This window comes from Macadamia integrifolia, chromosome 8 (assembly GCF_013358625.1).
Source record: "Macadamia integrifolia cultivar HAES 741 chromosome 8, SCU_Mint_v3, whole genome shotgun sequence".
NCBI lineage: Eukaryota > Viridiplantae > Streptophyta > Magnoliopsida > Proteales > Proteaceae > Macadamia > Macadamia integrifolia.
Window position 1 is genome coordinate 25,984,694 of NC_056564.1, and position 13,303 is coordinate 25,997,996.

The 13,303-nt window shown below is 43.3% G+C and overlaps 1 protein-coding gene across 1 annotated transcript; it reads left to right on the forward strand.

Moving 5' to 3' along the window:
* The first annotated feature begins 1,111 nt into the window (after positions 1 to 1,111).
* LOC122085906 (amino acid transporter ANT1-like) lies at positions 1,112 to 3,421 on the forward strand. The gene has a single exon (XM_042654516.1). It carries the CDS (start codon positions 1,393 to 1,395, stop codon positions 2,677 to 2,679), a length of 1,287 nt encoding a protein of 428 aa, XP_042510450.1. The 5' UTR covers positions 1,112 to 1,392; the 3' UTR covers positions 2,680 to 3,421.
* The last annotated feature ends 9,882 nt before the right edge of the window (positions 3,422 to 13,303 follow it).

Here is a 13,303-nt window from a genome sequence, read left to right on the forward strand (position 1 = left end):
ACACAGAATGGGCCCAAATCCCAACAATCACCTAAGGGGACCCCTAATAAGCAATGGGCTCTGTTCCACACTAGGTGGACCTAATCAGCCTACACCTGCTGATGGTCACTAGCCGGTGAGCACCCTCCGGTGAGGGTACTAGCTAAAATGGGATTAAATTTCCATGGGGCCCGTGCCCTCGTACCCGTGCCCCTCAAACCACTCCCAACAATTGGTATAATCTACTAGGGAATGGATTAATGCATTGGGACACCCCGAGGTGGGCCCACTAGTGACTAATGAAGGATTAACCAAATAATGAGTGAAAACTCATTATTTCCCCAAACAACCTTTATGTGACTTAAGTTACCATAAGTAGAACCTCTTACTTTTATTTCATTCCTATCAATTCAAGAGCAAGAGAAGGGAGAAAGGAGAAAGGAGAAAGGAGAAAGGAGAAGAAGGAGAAGAAGGAGAAGAAGAGCAAGAAATCACCTTCCCATTAAAGGTGAGTTCTTTCTCTCTCTACCCTCTATATAGTTTTATAATATCAATTGGTTGCAATAAATATTAACAATTTTCTCAAATTAATTGTTGAATAGTTGGGATCCAAACAAAAAAGCATGGCAATAGAGAATCCGGTTGCTGGAGGATGATACTTTAAGAGGCTAAAAAACAAGAAAAACACTTACAAGCAAACCTAATCCATGCTCCTTGAAAGGAATGTGTTGCAGAATCCAACTTTATCTTTTATCAACATCGGATAATATGCGTGCGTGTCTACAATGTTGAAATTTCTACTGACTTATCTAGTTGCATTTATTTATATATATATATATATATATATATATATATCCTACCCAAAAAAGAATCTAGTTGCCTATATCAAGGGATGTGGAGGCCTGGAATTGCGTGCCAATAATGCTGCACTTCAATATCGTCTGTGCTCTCACTCTGAATGTATGGTATTCTTTTGCTGGACTACCATTAATTAGTGGGTCCGTTTATGGATCGCTGAATTAGCTGATTATCGAACCGTTCGGTCAAGTGGACAGCCAAAAAATATTTGTCCCAAATCTTACTCCTCCAGGCTCCACCCACTCACCCACCCAACCCAAAATATAACTATTAACAAATCAAAAACAGAAGCAGCACAGAACGGAACGGAAGGAACAGAAAAAGCCCTGCCTTCTGAGTGCTGTTGCCGCATTTTTGGGTTTCAGATCTGTCAATTACTCACCTTCTCCCTCTCCTAAATTTGGAAGCTGTATGTAATTTGAAGACCTCTCATTGAAACAATTTAACAGGTTACAGATTTTGATAGGTGATTTGAGCTAACTGTTTCGTTTCAAGTTTCAAGTTTCAAGTTTCAAGTTTCTAGTTTCTTAGTTTGGGTCTCTCTCTCTTTCACTGATGGCGAAAGAAGAAACGGAGGTTCCTCTGCTCAAATCTTCAACTACAGGGAGCGCTACATGGGGTCAAACCCTTGGAAACATCATCGTTGTCATCATCGGAACAGGCGTCTTAGGCCTCCCTTACGCTTTCAGGGTCGCAGGTTGGCTTGCCGGAGGTCTCGGAGTAATCATCGCCAGTATCTCCATTTACTACTGTATGCTTCTTCTCGTTCAGTGCAGGGACACATTATCTTCTTCTTCTTCATCGTCTGATGATGAATCCGATGAAGTACACACATATGGCGATTTGGGTTTCAAAGCCTTCGGAAAAATGGGTCGGTATCTCACTGAGTTCCTCATAGTTCTTTCCCAATTCGGAGGTGCTGTAGCTTATCTGATCTTCATCGGCCATAACTTGTCGTCTAGATTCAGAACCCACCACATCAGCTCCTCTTCATTCATATTCCTTCTTGTCCCAATGGAAATCGCTCTTTCTTGGTTTCGTTCCCTCTCTGCTCTCGCCCCGTTTAGTATCTTTGCCGATATCTGTAACGCATTAGCCATGGCCATCGTAGTCAAGCAAGACCTCCAACTGTTCGACGGTTTGTCCGAGAGAAAAACGATAACCAGCCTTGCTGCGCTGCCATTCGCGGCAGGCGTTGCGGTGTTCTGTTATGAAGGTTTTGGTATGACATTGGCATTAGAGGCGTCGATGAGTGAAAGGAGGAGATTTCCATGGGTTCTCGCAATTGCTTTCTCAGGGATAACGCTTGTGTATGTGTTGTTTGGGTTCTTCGGATACTTGGCTTTTGGTGAGCGGACGAGAGACATTATAACACTCAATCTACCGAATGATTGGTCCTCTACGGCTGTTAAGATCGGGCTGTGTGTGGGTCTGACGTTCACTTTCCCAATCATGATGCACCCCATTAATGAGATCATAGAGGGAAAGCTGAAACAAAGGGAGTGGTTTCAGAAACTCTGCCTTAACAATAATTCTAGTAGAGGAGGAAGGGCAAGAGAGAGGTTTTTCGTGTATGTGAGCAGAGCCTTTGTGGTGTTGGTGGCGGCGGTGGTGGCCTCGTCGGTTCCGGGTTTCGGTGTGTTCGTGTCGATGGTGGGAAGCACCGTATCTGCGATGCTATCCTTTGTTTTGCCGACCACGTTTCATCTCATGTTCTGCGGCAGTTGTATGCGTTTGTGGCAGAGGGTTTTGGATATCTGCATCTTGAGTTGTGGGTTGGCTTTTGCTGCTTATGGCACTTACAATGCTGCATCCAAGTGGGATACCAAAGGTGCATTTTGAGAAGTCACTTTGAAGCATCATCATGTATCTCTTCTTCAGGCTGTAGTTGTTGTACACTATACTATACTATACTATGGTGGTATTTATACAACAAGTTTGTTCTCATTACGAGCAAAAAGGATAAGACTTCTGGTGAGTGTCGTGGAAACACTTCAGTATCGGGCGATCCGTATCGGTTTGGTAGATCTACTTCAACCAAGGGGGCTGGTAATTAAATTAGATTGATGGTGCTTCTTCTACAAAATGCTCCGGCACCCACTCTTCTCTCTTTGAGGCTGCTCTATGCCTAAAAAGATATATGAAGACCAAGTGGAATCATCCATCAACCATGTTTGGGTCTTGTTGCGACTAGAAATCGTCCTAGGCCTTCCTTGGTTCTTGCAAAGAGGAATAAATGAAAGAGAGTGAGTGCCGGGTTGATCTAGCAGGGGATACTCCAATGTCTAAGTCAGATTTGTATGCAAACAGATAGTTCCAGTTAGAATGGAAAATGTCAATCTCTTGAAAAGGAGTTTGGATGTGTTTTTTATAATTGGAAATGGCAATTGCTTGTGAAGAGCCCTGGTTTGGAAGTTGTCCATTGTGGGTAGGAGTCTCAATCTAATAAATATTATATTGAGAGTGATTGTGGAGATCGCTTTTGTTATGGAAGTGTTGCCATATTGGCCATATCCCAGTGAATATGGTGAGATACCCTTCCTTTGAGGGAAAATTTGTTATTTCAATGAATGTCCTTCCTTGATTTGCTTTGTGTTTTGGGTCACGCAGGTCAGGCTCGATTAACCTTCCTTCTGGGATCCCTCTTGATGATGCTAGCAAAGTCTTGGGTCGACCGGCGGATAGTAGATGATGTGGTCACCTAGTTGTCCATATCGAACGGCAGGGTGTGTTACCCCATGATTTGGCCATCCTTTTGTAATTATAAGAGCCCTCCACTTGTGGGGACCGCCACGGTAGTGACCTAGCCTGCTAGTGACTTATCCGTTCGGCCCGTGGGGTCCATTTGATGCCATTGGCCAATTGCCTCTTACCTTCAATACCTTAAATTAGGGGAACTGTAGTTGGTCTGGCCAGATAGTTCGCTTATTTTCGCATTTCGGGGCCAGCTAATAGTCGTTGGTTTGTATTACCCTTAGTCACTAGTTTTAGCCATAACAGGTCTATTGAAAATCCCTGATTAATACTGTCAAAACCAGCAGCCCAATTGGGCCCGTAGGCATGATATTTACACAAGAAATAGCAATTTAACTATCAAGAGCGCAAAAAGGAAAATATACTAAAAGAATCAAAAGAGTACAGTAATTAGAATCATCTACTGTTGCCTTGCAACACAACCCTCACACGGATAACCGTCACCATGATCGAATCCTTCAAGGGCGCACCAATTCCCCACTGGGGTTTCATCGGTGGGACCCAACACGAGTTCCTCTACTGAATAGCCTACAAAATCATCTAAAAAGGTGTGTACACGAGGGGTGAGCTCACTAGTTCAGTAAATGAAAAGAAAGACGCACACAAACAATTGTAATTCAAATGATACTATATGCATGAGATTCATTTTAAACCTACTTCACCTAAACAATCATTACTAGGTCTTAGGTAACGTGATACTCACAACCACACTGTGCGTATGCCTTGGATTCGAAACGTATTCTCCATCTTGCGATACGCCCATAGGGTTGTAGAAGAAGGCCACGCCCATAGGGTTGTAGAAGAAGGCCCACCGTGAGCACTCAAAAAAGTAAATCGTGGTCGAATCACAGTAGAAATGTAAATCGTGGTTGAACCACAGTAGAAAAGTAAATCATGGCTGAACCATAGCAGAAATTAAAAGCAGTACGATTGGCCCTCTAAATATATCACCAAGGTTTCCAACTGTCCTAATGATCAGCCAGACATACTTCTAACTGCCATGGCGGTCCGCGATCGACGTTTCCCCCCAGTGATAACCCAACATATAAATCCCTGTCGGGAATATGAAATCCTAACCATATGCTCCTATATGAGATAGTACAACTGCATAGTACTTCTGTGTCCCGTTCCACGGTGTACCAATGCACTTTTTCCAAGCCGACTAGGGCATCTATTCTAGAAATCCCACACATGTCTGGTAAATCATCATCATACCACAACATATGATAAATCCATTCTCATGATTCCAAGCAAGTAACAAGTATTTAGAAATTTAAGATGCAACATGTTCAGTTCTAAATGCATCATTCATACATCAAGTATATGCATGGGAATGACAATCGGAATGTCAATATAGTCTATGAATGCATAAGATGTCAAAAACACTCCAAAAATAAGACCAAAGTCCCCTCCCCACTTACTTATTCTTGTAGAATAGTATGCGCGCACAGTACAGGTAAGATCCGACATGGAAAGATGAGTTTCTCAAAACCTAGCATAGATAAGGAGTTTAGAAATACATCCAATTTGGGACTGTAAATGACATAAGATATAGTCACGACGTATTTAATAGCGTGAAGAAGGTTATCAGTGAGTTTGAGCTCAAGCAGAGCTCATTAGGGCTACAGGTGGATCATACAGGTGGGTAGAAGAACCCACCTATGTAAACTATCCAGACCGATGGGTCATACTGGTAGGTCTGTTACCCGCAGGTAGACCTAGAGAAGACAGGTGGGTTATACTGGTAGATGTGGCACCCACTGGTCTTACCCACAGGTAGACCTAGAGAAGACAGGCTGGTCACACTGGTAGGTGTGGCACCCGTTGGTCTTACCTGCCGGTTGAGTTAGAATCCCAGGCAAGACTGGGGGCTCACATTGATAGGTGTGACCACCCACTGGTGCGACCTGTCGGTATTCTACGGGTTTTGTTATTTTTGTTCCTTTCTTCATTCCACCTCTTGGAAACTTAATAGGGTCGTTCCCACTTTATTTCTCACACATTCTAAGCCTTATTTACTTGATTGTTCTATGGATCTAAGTCATCATCAAGATTTGGGGAAAGAAATCATACCTTAGCTTGAAGACCCCAAATCTTGGGATCCTCTTTCCAAACTCAAATGCCACTTCAATAACTCTCAAATATTTGTTTCCCTTCTTAAATCCTTCGAGGAAATCACACAAGGTTTTCATTATTCCATAGATTCAACCACATACAAAAGAGTTCATCACATCTCGAGGGTTTATGGCATTACTTACCTCAATATGTAGATCTCAAGACACCGGTGACAACACCGATGGCGAAAAGGTAAAACGTGGCTGTGGGATCCAAGGGGATAGCCTTTTCCCTAGTCTTCTTCTTCTTCTTCCTCTTTTCTCCCTCCTCTTTACTCCTCTCACCAACTTGCTGAAACCATAAATGAGGGAGAGAGATAATAAGGCTATTTATACCCTAGCCAATAAATTTCTTTTAAGGTCCGTTTGGTTTTTCCCATTTATGGACCAAAACACATTAAATCACATTTTCGGACAAAATATCCCACATCATCAGGTATACAAGACCTCATTTCAATGAGGAGTTCGAAATACACGTGCTCACCCAAGCTGGGCCCACTAGGGTCCATGTTACCCATACAGGTGGGTCACACTGGTGGGTCTTGCACCTACCAATGACACCCACCAGTCGGCCAAACAAGCCAATCTTGCTGTATTTTGGGAAAAAATAGAAATCTTAACATGTACCTCACTCTCGCCACATGTTGTAGACTAAGTTCTTATCATTCAAATATGATAACGCACCATTCCTATTCATACATGGCCTTGTGATATGTGTAAGGGCACGGCTTAGGCATGCGAATCACTTAGGGTACTGGCCCAACCTTGTTCGGCCAGTCGACATTTGACGTCACCCTTACCATCATGTACCATAAGGCACCAGCATCAACCCATTCTGGTTCGGACCCTACAAGACCAAACCAAACCAAACCAACCGGTCAATAAACCAAGTTTAAAGTGTAGGTCTCTACAGGTATTATGGCACTTGCATCATCATCTAAAAAGCAACATATTCGTGGGGTGAGCTCCAACTGGCTCAGTGAGGGGTGGGGTTCATAAAAGCATATACACATAATCCATGATGCGAATGAATGCAAAAATAAATATATAGTCCATTATGCGAATGATGCAGTCCATTTGATTATTAAACCACCTAACATACAATTAAGTCGGGTTTATGCTACTTTGATGCATTAGGTTGTATCCCTGGACCCAGAACTCGCACATCGGTCATCCAACGATACAAAACATAATCGTGATTAAGAGCCTGCCGGTCCCGAAATGCAACCATCAGTCATCCAGCAAACCCCTAATAACCCCTCCTGGCAGTCATGGCACCAGAATTACTATCAGCCACATCGGACTAGTTTTCACCTCTAACAACAATCACATCGTACCGCGAAAGTGGCATTCTGGAAAGGTTCATTGAACATACCACTATTGGGTTATCCAACACCTTACCCTCTATTGGCAAGGGGACATAGCATAAGGAATGTAATCCTAACCACAATATACTACATGTCTTGCATAATGATAAAGTTAGTATGGCATACAATACTGGAATCAACCATCGGCCACATCACATCCATGTCCAAGCCTAGCTAGCATACAAGCAATTAAGTATAGGATACGCGATACTGGAATTACCATCATGCACAAAGTGTACCCATATCCAAGTATAGTCATGAAGTATACAATACCGGAATTACTATCGGCCACAAAGTGTATCCACGACTATAGCTAACTCTAATGTGCACCCAATGCATGATGCATTCATCCACATGACAAACATAATACTGGAACCACCTCGACCACATTGGATCCTATCACACATTTCACAATATATACATATAGTTCTAAATTTCATTTGCATTATATAGTTCAAATATATCATAGCATGTTATACAGTTCACATAAATTATTAAAGCAGTTATAATATCAATACATGATTACCATATCATGTACACAGTTCTACAATATTAAAACACATTGAAAATTAAAGTCAAACCACCACTCACCTCGTCTGTAGACCGTACGAGTGAAACCCAATGTCAAACCCTGCTAGGCCTCACCGTTCAGTGATTGTCTCTGTCCTAGGTACAAGGATAAATGGGACTCAACGAGTGTCAGAAACACCGAAGGGGGACCCACAGGGTATACCCCATAAGATACAAGAATAGTAAATTTTGATAGTTCTAAATAGTTCACCGGAAACAAGGCTTGAGTCACTAGAAACATGACTGTTGTTTTTGGTGGCCTGGGCAAAAGCTCCCTAAGAGCTCCTGGTTCACCAGAATCAACCCACCAGACTCAGCCTATAGGTTTTCGATGGCTATTTCCTGTGGTAAACCCAAAATTATGCCACCTTTTTGGGGATGTGCCGGCTCTAGCCCGATCACTGGGATTTGTTTCATGTAGATTGTAGGGGGCCTTCCCACCTCTCATTTAAGCTGAAGAAATCAAATTTCCACTAAGCCGTTTGGGAGACACAGCGATCGCTTATTTGGTAAAAAAATTGCTGGAGCTCAATCGGCTTGGTTTGAGCTTGACAAACACAGGGGGAGTGCAATGCACACTATCCAGACCTCCAAGAAGCATTGAGGCTGAGGCTCACCCATCCAACCCGGTGATTCCCTAGCTTGCTCAAATTTAAAAACACAAAATGAAGGGGAAGAGGGTTTGGGGAAGGTAGCACCTACCTTTAGCGGCGATCGGTAAACAAGTGTGTAGCCGAGAGCTCCCCCACCTTCTCTTCTTTCTTCTCCTTCTTCTTCTTCTCCCTTTATCCTCTCCTTTTCCTCACTTCTCTCCTCTTCCATGTTTTAGGCAAATGAGAAGTGAGAAATGAACTCACTTCTCCTATATATAGAAGGTACGGACCTTAGGGTCTGTTTGGCTGGACATCCATCTAAGACTTAATTTGGTTAAGTCACTGATCGGGACAAGAGGCTCCACCTCCTTAGACCCATATAGTGTACAAGTCATAGGGGAGGGTGAAAGGTAGTGTTGGAGGTTAACTGGAGTTGGCCACGATGTGAGTAGCAGGGCCCATAGACATCGAAGCCATTCCAGCTCAACAAGTGCCACTGGATTCAACCTTGCTATTTATGGTGGCTATTTTCAGTGGCCATGTCAGTGATGTGTTTTGACAGCCTTCTATCCACTTGTGGCCATTCACTAGCGGGATTGTCCTAAGGTACATACAATGTCTTCGCAGTAATTTTCACTATGTGTTGGGACTCGAGTGGGGAGGTGTTAGTTCATGTGTTGCTTCAAGTCGGAAGGTTTGAATCCCTTAAGTTGGATAGGAAAGAGATGCACGAGCAAGTAGGGTCATTCCTTCCTTTTTGACAATGGGCTACTACAAGCCAGAACCTGTTGGTACTTTCTACCTTCAGTCCGAGAATCACCAAATTTCAAATTTTACCAGGTTGGGGCACGGTTGTAATAGGAGTGCTACACAAAGGTAGCATGGGTTGTTGATGCCTGTCCTATTGAGGAAGTGTCGAGTAAAGATGATGGGGAATAGTTGAGTGAGTCCTGCTCATGTTGAGTGAGTCTTGCTCATTTTCTTTATATTTCGTAAATTTGTCCCCTGTTTTAATGAAATTGTCAAGTTATAAAGCTGAATCATCTTTCTTTCCATGCAAGTTTCTCAGTTTTTGGTGATCGGTATGGATTGCGCCTGGTTATCAAGTCAAGGTTGATATTGACGTTCTTACCGGTCGGTAAGGATCGGGCTTGTTTGCCAACCGAGGGTGGCGAGCTAGGGGTTGGTCTTTATATTTTGCCGATAAGTATAGATAGGGCTTATTTTCCAACACTGGTTGGTCTAAGTAGCATGATTGAGACCAAAATGAGGCAACAGAAATTCTAAGATTGTATTAGTAACTGAAGCAAGGGACAACTAGTATATTAAAGTAACTTAGAACTAATGAAATGCAAAGTAAAGAAAAAATAGATCTTGACCCGATGGTTAACACATAGTAGGTTACTGGTAGTATTTCTTAAGGTTCTCCGAGTGCCATGCTCTTGGTATGGGTTCACCATCTGAAATCTGCAAGTAGTTTGTTCTTGGGTGTATGACTTTGAAGACTATATAAGGTCCTTCCCAATTCGCTCAGCTTGCCTGTGTTCCATGGATCGGAGGCCTTAGTTTTTGTGCAGTGACAACTAAGGCAAATGCTAACTTTTTCGAGCTTGGGTATCTTGTATCAATGTCTAGGAGAATGTGATTGACATAGTAGATCAGTTATTGCTTCTTATCTTGTTCCTTTACCAGGGCTATGCTGATGGCCACTGGTGACATCGCTGGATAGACATGTAGCTCATCTTCCACCTCTAACCAAAAGAGGAGTGGTGGTGACTTTAGATAAGTCTTCAGTGCTTTGAAGGCATCCTGACATATCGACATCCAGAGAAAGTCCTTCGGGGACTACAAGTTGTTCAACGTCTTAAAGAAAGGCAACATTTGTCACTAGCACGAGAGACGAAACGGTTGAGTGCTGCGATCCAGCCGACGAGCCACTGTATCTCCAAAACATTCCTAGGTGGGACACATCATGGATCGCTTAGATCTTGCTTAGATTTGATCTTATTCCCCTCTTTGAGACTATAAATCCTAGGATTTTTCCCAAGGTGATTCCAAATGCACACTTGGCAAGATTTAGTTTCATCTGATTTTTCTGTAGGACTCTAAAGGCTTCTGTTAGGTAAAAAAAATCTTGACATTGGACTTTGGTGCTTCTGATGAATATGTCATTCACATACACTTCCATGTTCTTCCCAATTTGTTGTTTGAACATGTTGTTCACCATCCTCTAGTACGTGGAGCCCACATTCTTCAAACCAAATGGCATCTCTTTATAACAGTAGTTCCCTCATTCAGTGAGAAAGGTTATCTTTTCTTCATCATATTCCTTCATGCTTATCTTGTTATATCCAAAAAAATTGTCCATGAAAGTCAGCATCTCATGTCTTGCTGTGACGTCTATTAGCTAATCAATCCTTGGTAGAGGATAGCAGTCTTTAGGGCAGACTTTGTTTAGGTCAGTGTAGTTGATGCAAATCCTTTACTTTCCATTGGTTTTGGGATCATGATAGCATTGGCGAGCCAAGTGGGAACTGAACTTCCCTAATTAGGTGTGAAGCCTTTAGTTTCTCCACCTCTTCATTAATGATCTTTTGTCGTTCCTCGACTGACTTTCCCTTGTTCAGCATTGAGGGCATGCTCTTCAATGGCTCTAGGAATGCTAGGCATGTCCCATGCTAACCAGGTGAAGACATCTATGTTGCTCCTGAGAAATTCGAGCATTTCAAGGGACTGTTCCTTGCTCAGCAAAGCGCCAAGCTGAGCCGTGCGATTTGAATCTTCTTCAAATAATGGCATCTGTACTAGTTCTTCCATTCTCCTCATTGCAGACGAGCTTCATCTCGGACATCTCCAATTTCAATACAGCACTCCAGGATGAACTGATGCTCTTCTTTTTCTTGATAAAATTGATGTAACACTCACATGAGTCCTTCTAACTCGAGCGGTATCATCCAATCGCTTGTTCTGTTGGAAACTTAACCTTGAGGTGCTTCATGGAGGCTATTGCCTCTGGATCATTCAGCACCGGTCGGCCTAAGATGGCATTAGACGCCTACACCATCTTGACAACTGTAAAATTGACAAGAGTTGTTGCAGAGCAGGGACTTTCCCTAATGGTTACTAGCAGCTCGATACACCCTTTTATATGTGTTATGATTCCTGAGAATCCATATAAAGGGCCTCAGTGGGTTTGAGCTTGTCATCCCCAGCCCGAGCTTCTTGTATGCGTCATAGAGCATAAAGACGGACGGGCCCGAGTTGACCAAGACTCTATAGAATGAGCAGTTGGCGACCACCAACTGAACCCCGATGATGTCGCTATAAGGCCAGTTTAAGGCTTGCAAGTCTTCATTGGAGAATGTAATTATTGGGTCTTTCTAAGCAACCTTGATATGCTCCTTCTTGAACCAAACGAAGCAAGCGTGTGCTTTAACTTTTCATACCGACTCAGAACCTGAAGTGCCGAGGATAGTATGTATAGTGGGGTCGGTCGGCTGATTAGTGTACTTAGGTCATCTATCATTCGGTACTCTTCTTTTAGCATCATCATCTCTCCGTGAGTCGCTCAACCAATGACTTCATTCTCCTTGCTCTTTCTAGCTCGGTCGGTCCATTTCTTGACTCTTATTCTTCTAGTTCCTTCTTCAATGCTCGACAGTCATTAGTGTGGTGTCTGATGTCCTTGTGGAAGTGGCAGTACTTCTTCAGGTCGCACCCCTCCGATTTTGATAGCAGGGCCTTGGCTAATGAATGATTTTCTTATCCTTTATATCGAGAAGCACCTTAGATGGCACTTGATCTAGCTGAATGAGAGAGGAGGTCCTGGACTTATAATTCAAGTTCTCTTAGGATCCTGCTCATCTTCTTTGAGGCTTACGGTCGTCTTCTTCTTTTCCTAAGGCGGATGAGCTATCCCTTTTTTTGTTGTCGCCAGGTTGTCGTCCATCAACACATACTTGTGATGTCTTAATAGTTTAGACATGCTTGCGGGATACTTCTTGGATAATGACTTGATGAGCACCTCATGGCATACTTCATAATAAAGTGCGTTGAAGGCTGCCCCATCCCAAGGTTTTGAACCTATATAGTTGCATCTTTGAAGCCTATGATATAGTTTTGTAGTGACTCGTCCCTACGCTGCCTTATGCCAAATAGGCTGTGTGAAGTCTTTTGCTGTCGAATGCTACTTTGGAACTTGGTGATGAAAGCGCACCCCAACTCGTCATAGTTATGAATGGATCAGGGCTTCAATCCTGAATACCACGTCAGTGTTGCTCCCATGAGTGAGGCTGGGAAGACTCGATAAACTGCTACATCCAAATCACTTTGGAAGGACATTACTGAGTTGTACTAACGAAGGTGCTCAATGGGGTCGGTCATCCCATTATGTAGGACAAAGGCTGGTGTCTTGAGCTTCTTGGGAAGATCAACTTTAGCCAGTTTGTTCAACAAGTAGTTATGCATAGGGACAGTTGATACTTCAATGGTTGACTTCTTCATGCTACTCACTTTCTCGTCCAACTCATAAATACAACTCTCCAAACTCGTATCTATTGGGATGAATGACTTCAGAGTGAGCGGGCTCTAGTGCTTCAGGATCCCTCAGGGGATCCGCGCGATTCACATCTGGTCTCTTCTTCTGTAGCATTCATGGCCACTTACCTCTGGACGAGCAATTTCGTTCCCGTGCGGTCTCTCTAGAGTTTGATGGGAGTTGCGGCGTTGGGGATTTTCTTCTCTTTTGTGTTGTTGCTGATGAACACCATGCTCCCGAGTGGGACCTTGAGGGGACTTATGTCCTGAGCGGCTTGCTCTTTGGACAGTGCTAATCCTCAGTGGTGGATCGGCTCTATGACTAGGCTTCAGGTCCGTAAGTCGGATCTCTTGACTGACTGTGCTGGGTCTATACTTCTATCTCTCGGACCCCTCTGTTCTCAACTTGTGAGTGTCTGCTAATAGCTCCATGTGGTTTGGAAGGTTGAGGATTACTATCAACATCCATTAGGAGCCCTGTGTGGTTTCCCTCATCTTCTCGGCTGTTGATGTGCATTGGGGTTCAGACAGT

What these genes read in the sequence shown, in the direction of transcription:
- LOC122085906 (XM_042654516.1), top strand. Translation starts at nt 1,393, where the DNA reads ATGGCGAAAGAAGAAACGGAGGTTCCTCTGCTCAAATCTTCAACTACA.